At 36.0% G+C, this 22,826-nt stretch overlaps 8 protein-coding genes and 1 pseudogene across 9 annotated transcripts in view; 5 read left to right on the forward strand and 4 right to left on the reverse strand.

Annotated features, from left to right (window-relative positions):
- LOC109126925 (putative FBD-associated F-box protein At5g53635) overlaps positions 1-779 on the forward strand; it is a 3,899-nt gene extending 3,120 nt beyond the window's left edge. Inside the window, exons 5-7 of the mRNA XM_019230870.1 lie at positions 118-258; positions 350-495; positions 743-779. Coding sequence (XP_019086415.1) covers positions 118-258; positions 350-495; positions 743-779 — 324 coding nt within the window. The remainder of the gene's footprint in view (positions 1-117; positions 259-349; positions 496-742) is intronic.
- Positions 1,901-4,989, forward strand: LOC104728849 (splicing regulatory glutamine/lysine-rich protein 1). Its single transcript, XM_019235947.1, has 9 exons — positions 1,901-2,577; positions 2,716-2,761; positions 2,882-2,931; positions 3,038-3,079; positions 3,169-3,282; positions 3,376-3,454; positions 4,065-4,136; positions 4,237-4,334; positions 4,851-4,989. The coding sequence occupies exons 1-8, from the start codon at positions 1,964-1,966 to the stop codon at positions 4,282-4,284; spliced, it is 1,065 nt and encodes a 354-aa protein (XP_019091492.1). The 5' UTR covers positions 1,901-1,963; the 3' UTR covers positions 4,285-4,334; positions 4,851-4,989.
- LOC104753735 lies at positions 4,284-5,024 on the forward strand. Its single transcript, XM_019230875.1, has 4 exons — positions 4,284-4,297; positions 4,366-4,496; positions 4,581-4,652; positions 4,753-5,024. Exons 1-4 carry the CDS (start codon positions 4,284-4,286, stop codon positions 4,869-4,871), a joined length of 336 nt encoding a protein of 111 aa, XP_019086420.1. The 3' UTR covers positions 4,872-5,024.
- LOC104728864 (indole glucosinolate O-methyltransferase 1) lies at positions 5,276-7,341 on the reverse strand. The gene is made up of 4 exons (XM_010447794.1): positions 6,826-7,341; positions 6,354-6,664; positions 5,973-6,037; positions 5,276-5,834 (listed from the first exon to the last, which is right to left on the reverse strand). Exons 1-4 carry the CDS (start codon positions 7,293-7,295, stop codon positions 5,535-5,537), a joined length of 1,146 nt encoding a protein of 381 aa, XP_010446096.1. The 5' UTR covers positions 7,296-7,341; the 3' UTR covers positions 5,276-5,534.
- On the forward strand, positions 8,743-9,493 carry LOC109128877 (late embryogenesis abundant protein 2-like). The gene is made up of 3 exons (XM_019236050.1): positions 8,743-8,887; positions 8,997-9,065; positions 9,163-9,493. The coding sequence occupies exons 1-3, from the start codon at positions 8,828-8,830 to the stop codon at positions 9,235-9,237; spliced, it is 204 nt and encodes a 67-aa protein (XP_019091595.1). The 5' UTR covers positions 8,743-8,827; the 3' UTR covers positions 9,238-9,493.
- On the forward strand, positions 12,362-13,569 carry LOC104728874 (VQ motif-containing protein 33). Its single transcript, XM_010447801.2, has one exon. The coding sequence runs from the start codon at positions 12,588-12,590 to the stop codon at positions 13,341-13,343; it is 756 nt and encodes a 251-aa protein (XP_010446103.1). The 5' UTR covers positions 12,362-12,587; the 3' UTR covers positions 13,344-13,569.
- Positions 14,685-16,213, reverse strand: LOC104753744 (F-box/FBD/LRR-repeat protein At5g53840). The gene is made up of 3 exons (XM_010475951.1): positions 15,296-16,213; positions 15,061-15,201; positions 14,685-14,957 (listed from the first exon to the last, which is right to left on the reverse strand). Exons 1-3 carry the CDS (start codon positions 16,211-16,213, stop codon positions 14,685-14,687), a joined length of 1,332 nt encoding a protein of 443 aa, XP_010474253.1.
- LOC104728881 lies at positions 16,779-18,651 on the reverse strand (annotated as a pseudogene).
- On the reverse strand, positions 18,810-22,773 carry LOC104728891 (probable bifunctional methylthioribulose-1-phosphate dehydratase/enolase-phosphatase E1). Of its 2 annotated transcripts, XM_010447815.1 has the most exons (13): positions 22,437-22,773; positions 22,039-22,175; positions 21,586-21,633; positions 20,888-20,983; positions 20,670-20,789; positions 20,487-20,576; positions 20,182-20,361; positions 19,952-20,107; positions 19,710-19,859; positions 19,514-19,615; positions 19,329-19,438; positions 19,122-19,240; positions 18,810-19,036 (listed from the first exon to the last, which is right to left on the reverse strand). In XM_010447815.1, the coding sequence occupies exons 1-13, from the start codon at positions 22,651-22,653 to the stop codon at positions 18,945-18,947; spliced, it is 1,617 nt and encodes a 538-aa protein (XP_010446117.1). In that variant the 5' UTR covers positions 22,654-22,773; the 3' UTR covers positions 18,810-18,944. The 2 variants fall into 2 exon arrangements, with proteins under 2 accessions (XP_010446117.1, XP_010446120.1); XM_010447818.1 differs by lacking the exon at positions 21,586-21,633.

Here is a 22,826-nt window from a genome sequence, read left to right on the forward strand (position 1 = left end):
TATATATATATATATATATATATATAAGACTGTTCTGGTACTTGGAGATATCACATTTTCAAGTTTCTATCATGAAATCAGTTTCTGACTCACATTTATTTTTATTTTGGTTTTCAGCTCATCTGTCAATACGGGGAAACACAACCACTGCCTCAGTTTGGATACATGTCCCGCTTGTATGTCAATCTTTGCGTATCTGATTTGAAAAACTTGCCAACCTTTCTTGGGAGCTGCCCAAACTTAAAATCCCTCATCTTGGTGATGATCTTGTTAACCTTACTTCTTATCTCTGTGAACTGATTTTGCCTATCTTTTCATTATTTTCCCTGCTCTCTCTTTTTCCCTGCAGGTATGGATTAATAACTCTAAGAATATACGTCTTGAAGAGCTGAGTGGATTTGATTGCTCTGTGCCAGAGTGTTTGTTATCGTCGCTTGAGTATGTTGATATCAAAAGCTGCATCTCTGGATATGGGGCAGAACGGAAGCTAATAAGGTACTTCCTAGAGAATTCCACAATCCTCAAGAAACTGACTCTGCGTTTGAATTATTTTTGTACGGATGAAAAGCACCTCGTCAAGACTCTCCTGGAAATCCCAAGACGCTGCTCTACCTCATGTCAAGTCGTCATATATTGATATATATATATGTGTGTGTAAAGACTAGAGAGGGAGCATGAAGCACAAAAAATGCAAGTTGAAGGCTTTTTTTTGTGTGTGTGTGTGTATGTTTCTTTTGTTTAGAACCGGTTGGTCTTTGTTTTCGGGTAGCCAGCTATAAAAGTATTCGTTCATCTGTAGAGACTATTAAGGTTGCCAAACTGTCCTCTTGTGGCTTGTCAAAATATCTAAGGAATGCTGTTTGCCTGTTTCTTATTTTGTTTGTTTCAAACATCTTATTTCATGTTACGAGTAGAAAAATACAAGCAGGGATCATATTAGGGATACAATATCCCACATTGGAAATTAAGTAGGATCTTAAGTAGTATATATAAGATATGGGCCTCTCCACTCATTGCCAATTAGTTTTGAGTTGGAAGTCCACTATCTAACATGGTATCAGAGCCCGATGCACATACTCAACCCAATCCACAATCGGCCCAGCCCAATAGTTGGCCCGCCGATTCATGCCTGAACATACCGAGATTGATGCCTAAAGAAGCCCTCATCTCGAGGGGGCGTATTAGGGATACAATATCCCACATTGGAAGTTCCTCTCCACTCATTGCCAATTGGTTTTGAGTTGGAAGCCCACTATCTAACAGATCAAACAAAAAGATTCATAAAAAGATTCTCTCTGTTTTTGCTAACATATATATATGCAACTTTGTTCTGTTCATGGCAGATTGACTTTTAAAGCTGAACTCATTTTTTTTCAATTCAAAAGTAGAGAGTTTTGGAGAAAGTAGCGTCTTTTAAAAAAGTACCAACTCCTCAGGAATGCCAAGAAAGGCTCTACCGAATGTGAAGTCGTCGTCCTTATGATTGATTGGTAAAAAGAGACAGTGAATATGTTAGCGGAACTAAATTTAAAACCAGGATTAAACCAGTTATTAGTGTCTGAATAGAAGTGTGTATTTCCGGTTTAGTCTAACTTTTTTATTGTTGTTTGTTTATTAATTCAAAAGGAGGATAAAAACGGTAAGGCGTTTGTAGTAAGAAATAAAAACGGCAAGGCGTTTGTAGTAAGAGATAAAAACGGTAAGAAGTCCGTGTCCTTCTTAAAAGAACTCTTGAAGAGAAAATTAATTTGGGCTGTAGTTGATGGTAAAGCTCATTTATCGTCATACGATTGGGCTCTTATACGACACAATATTCTTCTTAATGGGCTTTATCATCAACTACGGCCCAAAACAATTTTTAAGTCCTATAATTTGCACAGGCTTTTGGGATTTCTTAAACGGTTCATCACGGCCTTCGATCTAGGAGGGCCAAGTTTAAGCACTCGCCGGCGATTTAGCGGAGATGGGAAGAGACCACGACGGTTCTCCACCGGAGAACACGAAACGCGACGTTGATGATAGAGACTACAGGATAAAATCATCCAGAGAGAAACCTAGCGGTGCTGGAAAGGATTTAGGGGAAGAGAAAGATGTGAGTCGCCGCCGTGAATCGAAGAGGAGAAGAAAAGACGGCAAAGATTCCGGTTCCGAATCAGGTTTGGAGAGTGAAAGCGAGTCTGAATCGGAAGAGAGACGTAGAAGTAGAAAGGATAAAGGGAAGAGGAAATCAGATCGGAAATCTAGGAGAAGACGGCGTGATTATTCGAGTAGTAGTGAATCGGATTCGGAATCGGAGTCGGATTATTCGTCGGAGTATTCTGATTCTGAGGAGAGTGAGAGTGAAGATGAAAGAAGGAGGAGGAAGAGGAAGAGAAGAGAGAGGGAAGAGAGAGAGAGGAAGAGAAGGAGAAGAGATAAAGATAAGAAGAAGAGGAAGAAGTCTGATAAAGATGGTGATGATAGGAAGAAGAAGGACAAGGATAAGAAGAAGAAGAAGAAGAAGTCTGATAAAGTGAAGAAAGGAGCTGTTACTGAATCATGGGGCAAGTATGGAATCATCAGAGAAACTGATATGTGGTAAAGCTTCTGTCTCTAAGTGTTCATGTTTTAGAAGATTTTGAGCTCTTAGATGTGATTTTAGTATTACGTTGTTGAGATTACTTGCCTGGATTGTATACGTTAGATATTGAAGTTGTTGATCACTCATGTGTGTAGGAATAAACGACCAGAGTTCACAGCATGGTTGCTTGAAGTTAAAGAGGTAATTTTATAGCCTTGTATGATGCTGTTTAGGTTTGGAGCTCAAATTGATTAGTCTTAACTTAGCTCTGTTTTTGGGGCACCCTTGAATTGATATTGGTTGTCTGTCTGGCTCCAATAGGTTAACTTGGAAAGCTTGCCACCTTGGGAAGAGAAGAAGATGTTCAAAGAGTATGTATAGTGATTTATGTTCAGATTTAATCTCCAGAGTTTGTGTTCATATGAAGGTCTTTTGGTTTCTGATAAATGTTGTGTGTGATTGATGTTGTTTTCACAGTTTTATGGAAGATCACAACACTGGTACATTTACTTCGAAAAAGTAAGCTTCTTTCTTGTGTAGATGTATTAGTTTTGTCGAATGCTTATGGTTGAGATTTGTTGTTGATCAAAGATCTGATATTTTTGCAGATACTATGACATTGATGGGTACTACAGACAAAAGTTGGAAAAAGAGATGAAAAAGGGTTTGAAGAAAGCTGGGATTAGTGAACGTACTGTGTTCAATGATGAGGAACAACGCAGGTAACAAAAGATTCTTACTTTTACATGAGCAGTCAATAAAGTATACTGTGGGGTGAGTTGCTTAAAAGGCATGTCTCTTTGTGCTTGTTTCAGGCTAGAGATGCAGGAAGTACGCGAAAGGCAGAAGGAAGAAGAAGTTTTAGCTCTAAAGCGATCAATGGAAGGCGGAATGGTCAGTGTCTTTTTTGATTCCTTTGCCATTCATCTGCTTACTTGCACAAAACTTATGTGATTGACTATAATAAATCAATGGCAGGCACAAGCCATGAAAGAGCAAGCTCGGCTAAAGGAAGAAATGGTTTACTTATACANACTTCGAAAAAGTAAGCTTCTTTCTTGTGTAGATGTATTAGTTTTGTCGAATGCTTATGGTTGAGATTTGTTGTTGATCAAAGATCTGATATTTTTGCAGATACTATGACATTGATGGGTACTACAGACAAAAGTTGGAAAAAGAGATGAAAAAGGGTTTGAAGAAAGCTGGGATTAGTGAACGTACTGTGTTCAATGATGAGGAACAACGCAGGTAACAAAAGATTCTTACTTTTACATGAGCAGTCAATAAAGTATACTGTGGGGTGAGTTGCTTAAAAGGCATGTCTCTTTGTGCTTGTTTCAGGCTAGAGATGCAGGAAGTACGCGAAAGGCAGAAGGAAGAAGAAGTTTTAGCTCTAAAGCGATCAATGGAAGGCGGAATGGTCAGTGTCTTTTTTGATTCCTTTGCCATTCATCTGCTTACTTGCACAAAACTTATGTGATTGACTATAATAAATCAATGGCAGGCACAAGCCATGAAAGAGCAAGCTCGGCTAAAGGAAGAAATGGTTTACTTATACAAGATTGGGGACATGGAGGTTCGATACAAAAAGCCTAATTTCTTTCAGTGTTTTGGATAATCCTCACTTTCATTTTTCAAACTAATTGTTGATGTAAACGTTTTTGAAACACATGCAGGGAGCAGCAGCTATACAGAGAAGGTTGGATCCAGATGTTCCTATGTGATGTGGAGTTTTTGGCTATCTTCTCTTACCAGCTCTAAATTGTGTTCCAAGGTTCGAACTTTTGTAACNGCAGTCAATAAAGTATACTGTGGGGTGAGTTGCTTAAAAGGCATGTCTCTTTGTGCTTGTTTCAGGCTAGAGATGCAGGAAGTACGCGAAAGGCAGAAGGAAGAAGAAGTTTTAGCTCTAAAGCGATCAATGGAAGGCGGAATGGTCAGTGTCTTGTTTGAATCCTTTGCCATTCATCTTCTTGCTTGCACAAAACTTATGTGATTGACTATAATAAATCAATGGCAGGCACAAGCCATGAAAGAGCAAGCTCGGCTAAAGGAAGAAATGGTTTACTTATACAAGATTGGGGACATGGAGGTTCGATACAAAAAGCCTAATTTCTTTCAGTGATTTGGATCATCCTCACTTTCATTTTTCAAACTCATTGTTGATGTAAACGTTTTTGAAACACATGCAGGGAGCAGCAGCTATACAGAGAAGGTTGGATCCAGATGTTCCTATGTGATGTGGAGTTTTTGGTTATCTTCTCTTACCAGCTCTAAATTGTGTTCCAAGGTTCGAACTTTTGTAACATAACGATCAAAGAAGCACTAAAGCTTTTATCTCATAGATCCCTAAGCATGATACTATTTTGTTTTCTTCGCTTTGGATTATTGTTTTATGACTATCATAGGCTGGTCCCAATTTTGACTAAGTCGGTCATAGAGAGTCAACATGTTTGGGGTTCTATGTATCCTATTATTCGGTTTAGATGACTAGGTATAGCGTTCGACACTTCGACTATTCGGTTTAATGGATCGGTCGTAGCGTTTGGTTTATCGTTTTAGACAGTCGATTATTCAAGTGAAATGTTCATTAATCATTTTAAGAAATACACTTTTCTTTTTTTAGTTTCGAAATGGTTAAAAATGTATTAAATAATATTATTAACCTTTATAAAATTCTTGTTCATACATTGAAGATTATTGAAAATCTCGGAATTAAAACAAAATTACCCCAAGCATTATTTTATTAGACTCAACATAAATGTCCCATCTTACAAATTACACAATCTCGTGTGGACTATTGCCCACCGAATATAATTATTAAAAACGTACATAAAAAGACACTCGCAATCGTAAAATAGAAAAACAAAGCATTACATAATATGACAATACCAAATATAAAGGAAAACAATTTTGCTTATTTTCTTTTCAAACGTGGGGCATATAGTGTAGTCCAATAGCAAACTGTTGAAATCTATTTATAGATTTCGATGACGGAGAACGGATAAACTGGACACACGATTTCGCAACGGGAAAATCCTGATGCATGCGCTAAAGCTTCGTACTCTGAAAGAGATCTCTCTTTACCACCGGAGCATTGTGTTAGCATTGTCATGTCCATACCAAGCACAATGTTAGAGCATAAATCTCTGCTCATTGCTTCTAGTGGTGTAACCGTTTCCACTAGTATCACTTTCCCATTTTCTTCAAGACTTTTCCAACAGTTTTTCAGAATTTGTACGCAGTGTTCGTCCGTCCAGTCATGTAGTATCCACTGTTATGATTATCGAGAGATTATATATGATGCTTTAATATATATATAGCTTTGATATTCATAATTTATGTCTTTATTATTTTATTTTTATGATAAGCAATATATGTCTTTAATTGTTGATATAAATACAGAACTTACCTTCATGAAAATGGCATCTGCATTTGGAATCTTTGTGAACATATCTCCCGCCACATGGGTTACACCTGAACCAGTTTTTGTAAAATTAAAACCCGTACGTCGTATATATAATGAAACGTATTATAGTCATATCTAACAATTAGCACCGTTCTCATAATTTATACATAAAAATATTCAGCATTGCTATTTATAAATCAAGTAAATAAAAATACTTTAATCATAATAATAAAATAAAATGATTAATATTAATAAACCGTGTATTGGATTGTTATTAGTATTACTATTAGTAGGGATGATTTTGCCTACAACTGCTAATTAAAAAAAAATCTGATATATGTATAATATGTTAATAATGTATATAATCACATGCATGGTTCATACCGGGATAAGAAGGAGCATTGGCTAACACCGGAGCTAAATCGTAATTGATTCCAATAAGATGAGGGTACTTGGAAGTGATGAGGCCTAGTATGCTACCAAGTCCTCCCCCAACATCCACCAAAGTCTTCACATCTGTGAATCCTTCATAATCCCTTAGAACCTTCTCCATAACCATGGTTGAAGATTCCAACATAGCCCGGTTGAACACTTTACCAAATGCCTCATCGGTTTGGATTTTTTCGAATAGTTTCATCCCATGGGCAGAACTAAATGCATCTTTTCCTTCTAGTATCACGTCTTTGAGATGTGTCCTATGAAACAAAATAAAACACAAAATAAAATCCTTAGTTGATCACTGAGTGCACAAATGTAAACATAAAGGCTTAGTGAGATGGTCGTAGATAGCTAGATTAATGTATTTGAAAGAGTTAACTATAGTTTTTTTTTTAAATGCGTATAATAAACAACGTACCAAGTCTTGATAAAGACGTCGCTAAGGTCAAGCATGAACAGAGAGGCAAAAGAACCCGAGACGTCTCTATTGTTCAAGAGAAAATTGCAAACCGGTTCGGCTGCATACACCCTCTCGGCTTTTCCGGTTTGACCGTTCTCTTCTGCTACAATGGAACGGCATTTGAAAACCGAATAGCTAGCGAGAAATCGCAGCATCCGGTCTAGCAAAACTGGAGCCTCCGGATTACTCGGTTTGGTTGGGAGTCTTTGTGCAATCTCAGAAGGTGAGAGCCACAAGCTGTCGCCTACGGTGACCATTGTGTCGATCACGCCGAGTTCCAAGGCGGCTTTGAGAACCATGGGCAAGGAAGCTGCATTCGAGAGCCTCCTCGCTATCAAGCTCGCCTCTTCTTTATCAGCTTCTTGTTCTTCTTTGGTTGGATTAGGTTTAGGGTTCATAGTTACGGGAGCTTGAAGATGGTTTGCCATTGTTCTTGTTTGAAGGGAAGATATTATGTGAGTTGGTTTCAGCTTTCACTCTTTGTGCCATTTTATAGAGTCAAATATCAATACTGTTGCCTAATGTATGGTAGCCTAGTGGTAGTTTTCTAGGGGAAATATGTAAATTCGCTCCATTAGTTCAATATCTACTTAAGGACAACGTTGGTACACACTGGAAAGCCGATGGTTTTCTTGGTCGGGATTGGACTAGCTCACTCTTAAGTTTAGTCAGTCTCATTTGTGTAACTGACTGGTTGTGTTGGTTTGGTTCTTGCTATGCAAATTGAACCTCGCGCCTTCTTATCCGATATAGGAACCCGGACCATCTTCACGTTATACAAGGATCTATCTAGAATAGGACCATCAATGTTTGGTTAGGTGACCTAAAATTAGATATGTCAATCTCATTTCTTCAACAGATATGCCTATTATTGTTTTAATGTTGTTATGGTGTCCATACTGTCTGTAACATTATCTGGTTAGGTGAGATGACCCATGTTAGATATCGGAATCCAGCCAACGTTATGTCCTGCTTTTTATTTTTCAATAACATTATGTCCACCATTTTTTTTTTGTGGTTGTTATAGTTAGTGGCCATGTTGGCGAGTACGTTATTAGGTAAGTACGTTATTAAACGAAACATCATAGTAGGTTATTAGAAAGATAGGTGTCTATTTCACTTAAAACATTGAAACTAGGAGACTCGGCCATCTCGACCTAGCTAGGTATGGAGATTCTTGTGGTATTGATGCTTCTCGTGCTTGGTTACTACGATGCTCTTTAGATCGCAGTGCAAAACTGAGAACCAACAGAAAAAGTTAGGAGAGAAGTTAGTTACCTCGTGTGTTCTAGTTTTTTTGTAGCTTAGAATCTTTAAAGCCGTAATTGTTTTCTTTGTTTTGAGGATAAGCGTTCGGAAAACGTTACCAAATAACGGACAAGGCCCAAGGGTGTAGTATCCTTCGTTTCTTGTATTTTTCAGCTTCAACGAATATGAAGCATGGAAACAATTTCCGCGGTCTTTTTTTTTTTTTGTTAAGTGTATTTCTTAAGTTTACTTAAATCTCTTCCGAGTTAGAAACGTTTTACTTACATGTTAGAAGGTGGGGTATCGGTTTGAGATCGATTTAATTTTATCAATGTGACTTATAAAGTTTAGTTATGTTTCGAGTTATTGTGTATTTTTAATATATTCACAAAAAAATAAATAATTAAAAGAACACAAAATAAATTTTCAGAACTACATTACTTTGGAACTAGTCTATAAATGGTTCCGTTTGTCTCGTGGTCAAAACCACCCTATCCGACCGGAGAGTACAAAGCTAACAACGCCACACATGTGAAATACTAAATTCACCCAATCACCGATTTTTACGTGGAGGTTAACTACAAGGGGGTTCCCCACAAGTATATAAACATCTACGCGTAATCCTCTTTTCTCACAAGTCACAATTACAAAAGCTAAAAAGTTCTTTAAGAATCAAATCAAGTGTGTTTTTTTTCGAAGAAAAGATTAGAAAATGTCTAACAACAGTCAGAGCATGAGCTTCAACGCTGGCCAAGCTAAAGGCCAAACCCAGGTTTTTGTCTACATGCCACTATTTTAGAAATCTAAATATAATTAATTGTTATATTTGAGTTCATGGTTAAGATTAATACTAATATTAGAGGTAATTAAAATTGTTGTAGGAGAAGGCAAGCAACTTGGCGGACAAGGCCTCCAATGCTGCCCAATCTGCTAAGGAATCTCTTCAAGAGGTTTACTTTCTTTTTAATACCTCTTTTGTAAAATAATTTGAGAATTTAGAAAAATTAGTGAATAAATGTTGGTTATTTGTGGGAAAACAAAATATAGGGAGGACAGCAGCTGAAGCAGAAGGCACAAGGTGCGAGTGAGGCCATTAAGGACAAGACCGGCATCAACAACTGAGAAGCACGTTGAACTAATAATTTATGTTTTTTTCGTTTTTTTACTACCCGAATAATAATAATTAGATAGAAATGTCTATCTAAATCCAAGACTATGGATTTCGATTGAAGCCATTTAGGCAACTATGTTTGCTTCTCTAAGTTTTTTTTTTCCATAAATATCTATCCAAGGGTTTTAAACTCTTTTGGCTCTTGATAATTTGTAGCCATGCAGTTATTTCTATATTAAATAAATGATATGATAAGTTCACATGAAACTATAGCTTAAATTTTATTTTATAGTTAAGCAATGATTGCGGCTAAATTTATTCTCTTTGTTACCATGACTAGACATGTTGGATTATAGTTTCTATTCGTGATATATCAAATAGTGAAATGGTGGAACCTAATAACCTATCATTTCACAGAAAACAATAGTACATACACATTGTTGCGAAGCAATTAAGTTTCTATATAAATCAATTGCGTTTAATTAGCTTTTTGTTTGTTTTATTATTCCGTTTTTCATACATGCTACACATGTATGCAATATGTGTGTGTAACTGTGTATACATACAAGTGTGGAGTACGAATATCATCTGGTGCACTTTGATCAATGATCATTGTGATATACTGATATGTATTTAACTATCTTACCGATATAATAGGTCGTGTACTTAAGTACGTATAAAGTGTTAATTCGAGAAGACTTAGTCACCGTTAAAAAGAATTATATAATAAGATAGACATATAATATGCTCGCTTTGCATGTTTTATGCAATAAAAGGGAATCTTTAACCACTTGGGTTCTAGAAGACACAAATGATTTGAAGTTTGAAAGAATTTGATCCCTCATGGAGGGACGACAATTTTCACCAATTGGAATTGGAGTCCCCACAATATTTACTTTTTATCTTATTCTTTTTTTTCTTCTTCTTTTGGCTTCTTGATTATTGTTGTTTTCCCATTAATACTATAATAATGTAAACAACAAAGAAAAAGAAGAATTGGATACTATATATCTCCATTTTAAATCTTGTTTCCTCATGTGCTCACACTGATTTGTGTAAATGTTGTTGTATAAGTTGTAACTCACAATAAGGAGAACATATTCGCACTAAGATAGGGTTTTACTTTTATTTTTAATTCTATTAGAGCATACTACATTTTCTCTGTTGGTATAACTTGATATTATAAAAACTTTTAGTACAACATCTTTTCAAAATTTTGACCTTTATACTATACATTTATTTCATACAAATTTGAAAATAATAATCATTTAGTACGATGTCTTGTCAAAATTTTCTTTATGCTTATTCATACACGCTATATAACTAACTGATATTGATATTTGATATTCCTTTTTAGGTAAGAAAACAAGTGGGTGTAGTGCATATAAGTTGAAATCTTAGAAGTACAACATAATTGAAGACGAATACAAGGGAAAATGCAAAAGAACCGTTGATATAATGAAAACTATAAATCAAACTTCAAGGCTTCAACATTGTTATAAATAAGTTTTGATCTGGAGAAACATAACATAATCACGTACCTATATAATTTACAACTAAAAGATGAGTGTATATAACTTACATGTTTGTATTAATATCGCTCGCGTCACAGTCTAAATTCAAAGAGTAGTACAATAAAAAATAAAAAGTTATACTATTGTTACTGTTACCACCACCTTTACCACCTCAACCGTTGCCACATTCTCATTGATGTCACCATCATTGGTAATTGGTAGCGGACCTAGCGGTAGAAGTATTGGTTTTTTCTGATGGCAACAATGCAACAGTAGCAACACCAGAACAATGTTAGTGGTGCCGCAGTTAATCTTGTTATCAAAAACTTTAGATATATAATTGGGTCCAAGTTTTCTCATCCACAAAAAGGAAAAAAAAAACATAACGTCATTTCATTTCTCATTAATAGTGTTTATGTCAAAAGTTAGATTGTGGATGTTTAATTGTATGGGAGATTGTTTTGCAGATTTTGTAATCTGAAAATGATCTTACCTAAATTTGATAATTGGTTTTTAACAAAAAAAAATTTGATAATTGGCAGCTAGTTTTTGTTTTTTTTTCCTAGACATACAATGTTAAGTTTCTAACGAATAATTTAAATAGTTTGTCAAAATAGGTCCAAATATTACAAGTTCATGTATTTGAGTTATCATTTTGCTACCCATGAATATTTGAGACAGAAAATATATCAAAATCTCATGTGGGGTCATAAATTATAGACATTTTAGATCTTATCCGATTATTGTGGAGTGTAGACAAACAAATAAAAAAACCTTTTTTATTATTTTTTTTTAATCGTAGAGCGTAATAATTTCCTAACGTGTGATTACAAAATTGCGTAAATATTCTAACATGTGAGAAGAATTAGACGAATTGTATAAATTATGGTTTGATGTAAAGGAACAAAATAAGCATGTAAGAAAAATATAAGAACATCGCATTGTTAACATTGCGTCTATGAAGTATAGATTCTAAAAGAAAATTCTCAATAATTATCTTCGATTAAAGGAATTATTCTAAGATCATGGATTTGAGCGTCATCAAATTCCAAATAAAACAGTATATATATCAACCATAGTTTTAGAAACCTGATTTGATGTTCTTTAATATAAAGATTCTAAATGGATATCCCGAAATAGGTATGTATGTATTCTTCTACTCCAATATCAAAGTTTTAAGTTCAAATCTTGTGAATACGACGACAGATGATAGCTTACTATAAATTCACCGTTTTGGTCTTAAGTATGTATAAATAGACATGCAAATACAAATGTGGCTTTCTATAATAAAGAATCCAAAATATGCAATTTCATAACAATTCACAAACTATGGTAAGTGTTGGTATGGGACACGTAAAACTTTGGTTTACAAAAAGCCATGCATTCTTGTGACGAAAGAATCATTATTTCAAGCCAAGATTTATTTTTAACATGGTTATTGTCTATTACACATCCCAATTATCCAGAAGAAGAAGAAAAAAAAAGAAATATCTTTGGCAGATATTTTCAAACACTTGTTGATTCGTATAAGAGAAATGATGATGACGTTGGACGTAGATGTATATATGTACATAAGTCTTCAGACCACGAATCTAACAAATTATTCCCAAAGAAAAAAAGATTAAAGTTTTAAGAGAATGAGAGATATATATGGGTCCATGACACCTCACTTTTTATAGTCTTTTTAATTGTCGTCGCACGACAAAACTAAACAACATTTACACATTATTCACATCAGCAACTTCCACTCTTCTTCTTCTTCTTCTTCAATCATTCTCTCTCTCTCTCTCTCTCTTTATCTCTATCTCTTTCCCTCATATACACACAACACGGAGACATCTCATTTAATGGAAGTTTCAACATCATCCATGTCTTCAAAACCAGAACAAATAATGCAAAACTCACCTCCTACCATGATCTCATCTCCTAGGTTTCAGCCTCATACGACAAGATCTCCTCATCATCATGACCAACATCAACAACATCTCTCAAATCCTTACCCAACAACATTTGTTCAAGCAGACACTTCCACTTTCAAACAAGTCGTTCAGATGCTCACCGGCTCCTCCACCGATACCAACACCGGGAAGCACCACGAAGCTCCTTCTCCGGCGAACAACAACAACAGCAAGGGATCAAGTTTCTCGATTCCTCCCATCAAGAAAACAAACAGCTTCAAGCTCTACGAGAGAAGACAAAACAACAACAACAACAACAACATGTTCGCTAAGAATGATCTAATGATCAACACGTTAAGGCTTCAAAACTCTCAGAGATTGATATTCACAGGAGGAAACAGTAGTCATCATCAAAGCCCGAGATTCTCTCCGAGGAACAGCTCATCCTCAGATAATATTCTTCTGTCTCCAAGCATGCTGGATTTCCCGAAGTTAGGGCTAAACAGTCCCGTGACGCCACTTAGAAGCAACGATGACCCCTTCAACAAGTCATCGCCTTTATCATTAGGGAACTCATCTGAAGAAGAAAAAGCCATTGCTGAGAAAGGCTTTTATCTTCATCCTTCCCCAGTCTCAACTCCTAGAGATTCTCAGCCACTGCTTCTTCCTCTTTTCCCGGTTACTTCTCCGGCGAGAAACCCTTAATTCCGACGATCCAATGAGTGATTCTATCTATATGATATTAAATTATAAATATTTCCGGATTTTGTTTAACCAAAATTAAGATATCGTAAAAGTTCGATCTTAGTTATGGAGTGACTGTAAATTTTGTGCGGTTTATTCACTTTTTTATCTCAACTATTAATTGCAATTTATGTAATTGGAAGGTATAATAGTATATATATTCATGATGAAACTCATTTTTATAATACTTATCATTCTTTTTATTTCATTAAAAGATCGTTTATAGTTTTGCTCATATATATGATTATCAGTTCAACGTGTGCCACTCAATATCGAAATCGAATGTAGAGATTAGAGAATCACTCCGTGTCTATATGCTCGAATTTATGATATAGACTTTATATTCCTAAAATTATGTTTTATATCAAAAAAGATAATACTAATTCCTCTTACTTCAAAAGAATATAGAAATATAAAAAAAAAATTATGGTTGCGATTGGAAAACATGAGTGGATCGAGTAGTCATTGTCAATAAGTATTTATCGGAAGTTTGACTAGTAATATGAACATTTTAATATCTTTAGTAGAAAGTTTCAAAGAGACAATTTGAAAGAGAGACTCGTGAAAGAAATTTCTGACCAGGTTAGACACGTAGTATGGACCATTTCGATATGATGACTTAGAATTTGATGGAGTCATCATGGAGGCACGTTTGGTCTTTTACTACTACATTTCTTTGGACTTCCTCTTCTTCATTCTTTTTTTATTTTTTCCTTTTATTTTTTATTTTGTCTCTTAAGAAATTAGTTATACGTTAATACTGTTCTTCTGTTGCTTTGTCTTTTGACTTGAAAGGACAAAAAAATAATCTCTGAATGGAAAAAAAAATATATATAGAATATTAAATTAATAAAAGTGGGGAGAAGAAAGAGTGTAAAAAGAAAGTAAAAGACGAAATAAGTAGTCCGTTATGATGAGAGTTGAAAACCAAGCAAAAGTCGAATCATATTTGCTTCACATTACAAGCAACTTCCACTTTGAAATTTGCCACACACCTTTCCCTATTCACATTTTTTATAAATTCCGAAATTTTGGATAAAACAATTTTCAGATATATATGCTGCCCCGCCCGAACTTATAATGTTTTCGTATCTATTGTTTATTTAATTTCTTAATTTCAAGACCAAGTTGATGTGAAAATTTTATGTAACTAGCCGCTAATATATATACATGGAAGCATGTATCAAGAACTATAAGAAAGACTAATGCATTGCTTGTGGCTAAAAAAACTATAACTAGCCGCTACATATGAAATTAAAGACTAATTAACATTTTTGGCTGTTCAACAAAATTCCTAACTAACTAAAGAACAACAACTTTACAAGTACTAGAGCATATTGGTATTGCATGAAGCGTTTGGCAAATGTTCTCTAAATTTTCCTCCTTATAATCATTCTTCAGAGTCAATTTCTCAAGAATTGTTGAATATTCTAGGAAGTACTTTGCTACTTTTAGTTCTGTTCCACATCCACATCCGAAGAGCAGTTTAACAAACTTGAGCGACGATACCAAACACGGTGGCACTGTCGAAGACATCACCACTGCTTTTTTACGTCTTTTATAGTCAACCAATTTCTGAGAAAAATGAAACATAAAAGAAAACAATAAATTATTAATTAGTAGACAAGCTTCACGAAAAAATATGCTTTACTATTAAGAGGGTCAAGCAATTCATTACCAAGCGGAGAGATTCTAGTTTTGGGCAGCTCTTGAGAAGATTTAACAACATTTCCAGATTAGAAATAGAACATATAACACTCAGTTCGGACAGGTTACAAAACTGATGCAGAGGTTCCAGTTTCATGTAACGAAAGATGTCCTGGTAGCAAAGAGTAATAAAAGAATGTTAGAAACACTAAATCTTTTCTACATAGCTAGAAGATATTTGTAATCATATATAGTTACATTTATACCTTGGTAGCAGCATAACTAGTGACTAGACACCTGATTCTTGAAATACTGGTGAGGAAATCGCGTATCATGCTTCTGCTGGTTAAGTCGTTTGGATACAAAATACTGAGCACGTTAGCGTCAATATCTACCTTGGCAGTGAGACCTATATTGATGATTTTAATGTTCTTTATCTCGTAAGCTATAATCCTCAAAAACTGGAGTAGAGGAGCATCGATCACAATTCCATATTGTCGATCATACCACTGATCAATGTCGACTCTCTTTAGCGTCTGAGAGCGTACTTGTATAACCTTTCCGTTATCTTCAGTATATTTGACAATGGTTAAATCTTCTAGAACTGGTGAGCATGAAATCAGTTTCTCCAACGTTGTCTCATCAGTATATTTAACCATGTCTAAATACAAGGTCTTCAGACAAGGTAAGGAAACAAACTCGGCACTAACCAAGTTGACCCGAACAAGTCTTAAGTGTACCAGTGTTTTAGAGGTATAAAGGCTCAAAGGTACCTTCACTGCAACCTTGAAGAGGAGTTCGCAATGAAGATCAATATGTTGAATCCTACGCGTAGTCGCAACATCGATCCATTTGGTGAGATAAGAGGTGTAGTCAACAGAACCAACAGTACGAATACGTAACCGGAGTTTGTGTATACATGACTCTCTGTGGAGATTAAAAAACTTGTCAACGAGTTTCACAAACTCATCAATATTCAAGTATCGGCTGGAGGAGAAACCAAGACCGAGGTCACGGGAGTCTAAGTCCAAACCGAGAACCAGTTGCCAAAGACTCCTCCATCTTTTGGACAAAACACTTGTCCTGATAGCATCCTTGGTACAAAGAAAACTAAGCACGTGGCATAAACAATGATCAGGTAACTCGCTTATCAACCCTTTGTCACAAAATTTTTTCTTCGCCATTTATTTCTATTCACAAAAGGTAATCTGCAACACCATATTTGAAATATCAAAATTGAATATTCAAAAGCATCTGGTTTAAATTCGGTTGACGTACTGAACAAACATGTCTTGCAAGCGAAAAAAACCTAATCAAGATAAGGCTAGGGTTTTTTTAACCACGATTGACTTGTAAAGAAAGAATGGTAAACGAAGAGGAATGAGAAGGAGAACGCACCTTGTTTCCGATGGCTCTTGGTGTCATAGAGACAGATCGGAGCAGTAATTGGATTGATTCTGCGTGATCGATCACTCTGAGATTCTCTGATGATCATCGACTCTTAACCAGTCAAGCAATGAGTCTTTTTCTAAAGTGGGTTTAAAAAAAAAAAAAAAACTAATAATGGGCCTGATTACAGAGACTAAATGGGCTTCTTCAAACCCTCCGCAAACTTCACTGCACCAGTAAAAAACAACATGTACCGTAAGAGATTGTGTGAAAGAGTTCTCAACTATAAAAGAAAAATATGCATAGAAAAAACTCAAGATTTGGGAGAATGTTGTGACAGTCTTAAACCTGTCATTCACCAGTAATGGAGCAGCATACATAATAAATAAATTCACATGTTTGGTTGTTCAACAAAATTCTTAACTTAACTATAAAAAATAACAACTTCACAAGTACTAGAGCATATTGGTATTGCATGAAGCGTTTGGCGAATGTGCTCTACATTTTTCTCCTTATAATCATTCCATAGAGTCAATTTCTTTAGAATTGTTGAATTCTCTAGGAAGTAACTTGCTACTTTCACTTCTGTTCCACATTCTAAGAGCACACCTTCCAGTTTAACAAACTTTAGCGACGATACTAAACACGGTGGCACTGTCGAAGACATCACCTCTGCTTTTTTTCTTCTTTTATAGTCAACCAATTTCTGAGAAAAAAACAAAAAAGAAATACAAGAAAGCAAATTAGAATTAGTAGTGAAGCTTCACGAAAAAAAATATGCTTAACTATTAAGAGGGTAAATCAGTTCATTACCAAGCTGAGAGATTCTAGTTTCGGGCAGCTCTTGAGAAGATTTAGCAACATTTCCAGATTTGAAATAGAACAAAAAGCACTCAATCCGGACAGGTAACAAAACTGATGCAGAGGTTCTAGTTTCAAGTAATGAAAGATGTCCTGGCCGTAGCAAAGAGTAAGAAATAACGTTAATTAAGAGATAGAGAAGATTTATGTAACTCGCATATTGTTGTTGTCACATGTATTATATATATACCTTGGTAGTAGCATAACTAATGACTAGACACCTGACCCTTGAAATGCTGGTGATGAAATCGCTTATCATGCTTCTGCTGCTGGATAAGTCGTTTAGATCCGAAGTGCTGAGCAAGCAGGCGTCAATATCTACCTTGGCAATGAAACCTAGATTGATGAATCTAGTGTTCTTTATTGAGGAAGCATTAAACCTCAGAAACTGGAGGAGAGGAGCATCGATCACAAGTCCATCTTGTGGTTTGTAACCCCACTGATATACGTCGACTCTCTTTAGTGTCTGAGAGCGTACTTGTATCAAAGGGTTTGAATTGTCTCCGGAAGATTTGACAATGGTTAAATCTTCTAGAATTGGAGAGCATGATATCAGTTTATCCAACGTGGTCTCACTGGTATAACGAACGAATTCTAGAAGCAGGGTCTTCAGACAAGGTAAAGAAACAAACTCAGCACTAGCCAAGTTGACCCGAACAAGCAGTAAGTGTACCAGTGTCTTAGAGGTATAAAGGCTCAAGGGTATATGCAATGGAACCTTGAATAAGTGTTCGCAATGAACACCAAGATGTTGAATCCTACGCGTAGCCGCAGCATCAATCCATGTGGTGAGATCAGACGCGTAGTCAACAGAACCAAGAAGGTTAAAATTTAACCTGAGTTTGTGTATCAATGATGAATCTCTGTGGAAATCAAAAAACTTGTCAACGAATATCACAAATTCATCCATATTCTTGAGGTCACGGGCGTTTAAGTCCAATCCAAGAACCAGTTGCCAAAGATTTCTCTGGTGGACAAAACACTTGTTCTTATCGCATCCTTGGTAGAAAGAAAACTAAGTATGTGACAGATCAAAGGATCAGGTAACTTGCTTATCCTATCTTCCTTCAATCCTTCACTCAACCCTTTGTCACAAATTTTTCTCTGCATCACCACAGTTCAAAAAACGTCACAACTGACAAAACATGTGTTGCAAGCCAAAAAAACCCTAATCAAGTTCCATTGACGAGAATTTTCAAAATTCCTAAATGAAGGGCTAGGGTTTGTAACACGATTATTTGTAAACAGAGAACGGTAAAACGAAGAAGATGAAGAAGGAGAACGTACCTTGTCGATGGCTCTCAAAGTCGAAATCATGGGGAAAGATCGGTGCGTAATCACTGTGAGTTCTCCGATGCCATCGACCCTTATTAATAAGTCCAGCAAAAGGGGTTTTTTTAAGTGGCTTCTGATCATGGGCCTAGATAGGCTTCTTTGAGCATAACACAAAACGCTCCCTGAAGAATTCAAACTTTAACTCTTTTTTTTGACATCAGAATTCAAACTTAACTGACTTCACACTAACAGTAGTAGTAGTAAGAAACGGATTTGAGCTTTTGTCAAGCTCTACGTTTATATTTATTATCAAGTTTTTGTTTATTTGGTAAATGTGTTCACAAATCAAGGTACAACTCCATAAGAAAAAGATACAACATAGAGGAAACTCTAGATTTGGGAGAATGTTGTGACAGTCTTGAACCCGTGATTCTCCGGTAATGGAGCGTTTCCAGGTCGAATCGATATTATCGCCTCCAGACCTTTCACCAGAATTGATATACAAACTCAGTCTCCTTAAAAAAACAGAATCTCTCTTATCGGTTTTGAAGTTGAGAGTTTTGTTACCTGCGGCTTTTGCAGCTGTGGCTTCTTGATAAACATCTGTTACAAAAAGAATCTCTGAAGGATCATCCACTCCCAATGTTTCCGTAATCTCCTTGTAACTACGGCTTTCTTTCTTGTTTCTGCAGCCAAGAAAGCGTATGTAAGATTTGTAGTTGGATCATATTTTACTGAAAAAGGAAGGGATAGATAAGAATCTTTTTATATTACCCGATAGTAGTGTCGAAGAAACCAGATAAATACTTTCTCAGATCACCATAGTTTGTGTTCCCAAAGAGTAGCCTTTGCGCTAATCGACTACCACTAGAATATATGTAAACCTATTCACATAAGAAAAATATTAGACCTGTGAAAAAAAAATGTCAATGCTCTAAAAGCTGCATGCATGAACATACCTTAATTCCTGAAGAATGCCATTTCTCTAAAGCCTCTGCTACATCCTCGAAAACAACAGACTTCAGTTCATTACAATTAAACCCCGTTCGCCATATGTGACCCTGCATACATAAACGCATATCGCCTTGACGCCTTTATCAAACAATACTAGAGTAGGCCAACAGAGTATAGTGAGGAAACTTTTTTTTTTCTCACTTGCAATTCCTTTAAAGCAGTGATCTTTCTATCAGCTCTTATCATTGCCTCTACGTTGGAAACCATAGCGGCAATGACATTATCTTTTCCTTCACCAGCATGAGGGATAGGAACAGCGCCAGTTACACCCTGTTTCAAGTCTTCCTCAACCTACAAAAAAACAACAAAGATGAACTTTAGTCACTTGTTTATGAGAAGAGGTAATAATACAATAGAATGTAGAGGAAATTAATTGTTATTACTTGAGACCGCAACAACTTAATATCCTCTTGGGTTTCTGCAGTGTCATATGTCAAATTCAGATGCTTTCCAACGTTTTGACGAGCATAGGGAAAGAGAACATCAGTGACGAAAGTAATGGGCGTGGTTGTTCCTTCAATGTCGAGGACAATGCATTGCTGCAACCAAACATAATATAGTTAAAAGTAGAGTTTTAGAGATATTTAAACAAGAGACATGACTGACATTTTACCTGAGGCGAATCTGTTTGGTTTTGTGAATCCTTGACTCCGGATTTCACAGATAATTTTGTGGAAATTTGATTCTGTGAATGTATGGTTCTTTGGATAGGCCCGTGGTCTGGGGTAGCAGCATCTAGACCCAGTTGATGAAGCTTGATGGCAGCATCGAACAGATAATGGTAACATTCAGCCTGAAGGTGAGAATTTAAAAGTTTATAAGTAGAAGCAAACAATATATGAACATAACACTCAAACCTAGAGAACTTATTGTTGGTTCTTTAACTTTCAACCAAAAAATGAAGTAACTTGCACAAACCTGTGTCTTAGCATGGATCCAAGAATCACCCCAAATGTAAACGCCGTGATTACGTACCAGTACTGCCGTTGCTTTTGGATAGGCTTCTATCTGAAAATGGGAGTCAAATAGGTAAGAGGTAAATGAATTTTTTCATCTGTTGCAGATAAACAATTCAAGCTTCCGCGAAATCATTAGACATACAGCTTTGGTGAGTGAATCTGTTAGTTCATTCTCATATGCTGTGTTCTCTATGATTGGGACAACAAGTTCATCATAGTATCCATGGCCTTGAATCCCCTTTATCATCTCCATGTGAGTTATCTGTGAAATGTCGAACAGGAATAAACATTAGAATGCCAAGTCCTAACTGAATTGGGGAACCTGGAATTGTCTGCAAAAATTAGCACTATTTGGCTTACACGGAATTCTTTGGCTTGCGGATTCAGCATTGTCACAAGACAAGATTCCATGCCATGACTGTGTATAACAGCTCCGGCATTTCGCATCTCATAAGCCTGCACCATAACAGAGTCAATGCTATGAAACGTTTTTGAAAACGTCACTATCTCACTGATACTAGAGATTTGACATCTATAAAATGAAAAGGGAAACCATACAGAGAGAGCAAGTCAATTTGGTAGGGTGAAAACTGAGATGCTAAACTGTGCAAGTCTGTTAAACAAACGAGTTTATACTTGAAAATTTGCTATTAGCATTGAAATTGACCATCTCAACTTGATGAAACAAACTTACTGAAGGAAAAAGCGCTATCTTAACATACATGTAAATCATATGTAAATTTAAAACATTACAATCATATGTAGATTGCAATAATCATGAAATCTCACTGGTCCACTGATTTCAAGAAAGACCTTTTTGATTTTCTAAGGTGATTCTTAATAAGTAGAAAGAAGTTATAACAAAACCTCCATTTTCAAGAGTGTCTCTGTAAACATCAATAGTCTACATATCAGTTAGTTTCATAATCCCATTGTGTTTGTTCTAAGTTTAAACAATTGACTGAATCCATTTCAACCAGTGCAATGTAGTCGAGGGTCGAAGAAACCCACTGACACATCTAACGAGGGGATTATTGCTCAAATTAGACAAGTTTTACCTTGTAACCGAGTTTTCGCAAGCGTTTTCCCAAAGAAAGCCGCCTGTTCTGCACTTTTTTTAGGATTGTAATCCAACAGTCATTCCAGAAAAACAATCACCAGCTAAATGGGAGGAACTACAAAATACCACATACCACTAGAAAAGAGCGACGAGCTCTTAACCTATTTGGGTCATGACCATGTGCTCTAAGAAATCTTTCTTAACATAAAACAGTTTTAACTTGAAATCCCTAAGTGCTGCCCAACACTTTGATGGAAATTCAATATTGCTAAGGAAGTTTACGAAAACCACAAAATACACATTCAGCAATGCAAATACCTTACGATAAAGAAGGCCACACAGGCCAATATCAAAGTGTCATTTACCAATAGCAAAGTGAAAATCAAGCTAAGTACAGAATTCTATAAAGGAGAATCAAGTTATACTACCTTGAAAGCAACAAAAACCATACCTTCATGAATAGAGGAGCACAATCAGTACACTTGGGAGGCTTATTTGGGTATGGCTTTGGAGAAGGTGATGATATGATTGATCCATTTGCAGATAAAATATACATATCTTCCGGCTGCATCCTCTCCTTTTGAACACCTTCAAACACATCAAGAGTTAGCATTTCGAGATTTCCCTTTTCATTCATAAGTCTCCAGTGATTCAAATACACAAAAAGAACGTTTCTAAACATTGAAAGACAAACAATTGTACATCATCACATAGTTCACATAACAAATTGAAGGTTCCAAGAGAACAAACCCACCAACTCAATAGAGCAAACCCGCATAAACAAGTTCAAAATAACGAATAAGACGCATCAAAATCAAAAAGGAAGCGACTTTGAGATGTATAGAGAACCTGAAGGAGACATGACGATGAGTTGCTCAGCTTTAGGGATTGAAGCATCATGAACCTTCATCGTTATGCTACCACCAGTTCCAGATACCCAACCTTGAGTATAAAAATGACGACAGAGTTCAGTTACCAACGAACTCGTCTCCTTCAATTCTTTACCCTCTAGATACGCCTGTGGAAACCCTGTCATCACCGCTGCTTTACCCACTACCGCCGCCATTGATTCTCAGATTAAACCAAGAGATTGAAAAAATTGGAGCTTTCCAGAGGAATGAAACGCAGCTTTTTTATCCTTCAGAGAATATGATTCCGTTTTTTTATTAGAAAGGTCCAAACTTTGCGTCAAGTTATCATCTTTAAGCACAGCATTTTTCTTGCTCTCAGTCTCGCATC

This window comes from Camelina sativa, chromosome 2, assembly GCF_000633955.1.
Source record: "Camelina sativa cultivar DH55 chromosome 2, Cs, whole genome shotgun sequence".
NCBI lineage: Eukaryota > Viridiplantae > Streptophyta > Magnoliopsida > Brassicales > Brassicaceae > Camelina > Camelina sativa.

Bases quoted from the DNA above. Each gene is read 5' to 3' on its own strand.
- LOC104728849 (XM_019235947.1), top strand. From the start codon at position 1,964: ATGGGAAGAGACCACGACGGTTCTCCACCGGAGAACACGAAACGCGAC. The intron at 2,932-3,037 runs GTATGTATAGTG...TTGTTTTCACAG, and splicing joins GAGAAGAAGATGTTCAAAGA to TTTTATGGAAGATCACAACA. The intron at 4,137-4,236 runs GTTCGATACAAA...AAACACATGCAG, and splicing joins ACAAGATTGGGGACATGGAG to GGAGCAGCAGCTATACAGAG.
- LOC104753735 (XM_019230875.1), top strand. The intron at 4,497-4,580 runs GTCAGTGTCTTG...AATCAATGGCAG, and splicing joins GATCAATGGAAGGCGGAATG to GCACAAGCCATGAAAGAGCA. The intron at 4,653-4,752 runs GTTCGATACAAA...AAACACATGCAG, and splicing joins ACAAGATTGGGGACATGGAG to GGAGCAGCAGCTATACAGAG.
- LOC104728864 (XM_010447794.1), bottom strand. From the start codon at position 7,295: ATGGCAAACCATCTTCAAGCTCCCGTAACTATGAACCCTAAACCTAAT. The intron at 6,665-6,825 runs GTACGTTGTTTA...TTTGTTTCATAG, and splicing joins GACGTCTTTATCAAGACTTG to GACACATCTCAAAGACGTGA. The intron at 6,038-6,353 runs GTATGAACCATG...AAACTGGTTCAG, and splicing joins CAATGCTCCTTCTTATCCCG to GTGTAACCCATGTGGCGGGA.
- LOC109128877 (XM_019236050.1), top strand. From the start codon at position 8,828: ATGTCTAACAACAGTCAGAGCATGAGCTTCAACGCTGGCCAAGCTAAA. The intron at 8,888-8,996 runs GTTTTTGTCTAC...AAATTGTTGTAG, and splicing joins AAGCTAAAGGCCAAACCCAG to GAGAAGGCAAGCAACTTGGC. The intron at 9,066-9,162 runs GTTTACTTTCTT...AACAAAATATAG, and splicing joins CTAAGGAATCTCTTCAAGAG to GGAGGACAGCAGCTGAAGCA.
- LOC104728874 (XM_010447801.2), top strand. From the start codon at position 12,588: ATGGAAGTTTCAACATCATCCATGTCTTCAAAACCAGAACAAATAATG.
- LOC104753744 (XM_010475951.1), bottom strand. From the start codon at position 16,213: ATGGCGAAGAAAAAATTTTGTGACAAAGGGTTGATAAGCGAGTTACCT. The intron at 15,202-15,295 runs GTATAAATGTAA...CTTTGCTACCAG, and splicing joins CTAGTTATGCTGCTACCAAG to GACATCTTTCGTTACATGAA. The intron at 14,958-15,060 runs GTAATGAATTGC...CATTTTTCTCAG, and splicing joins AACTAGAATCTCTCCGCTTG to AAATTGGTTGACTATAAAAG.
- LOC104728891 (XM_010447815.1), bottom strand. From the start codon at position 22,653: ATGGCGGCGGTAGTGGGTAAAGCAGCGGTGATGACAGGGTTTCCACAG. The intron at 20,577-20,669 runs GTATGTCTAATG...TCCCATTTTCAG, and splicing joins CAGATTCACTCACCAAAGCT to ATAGAAGCCTATCCAAAAGC. The intron at 19,860-19,951 runs GTAATAACAATT...GTTTTTTTGTAG, and splicing joins TTAAGTTGTTGCGGTCTCAA to GTTGAGGAAGACTTGAAACA.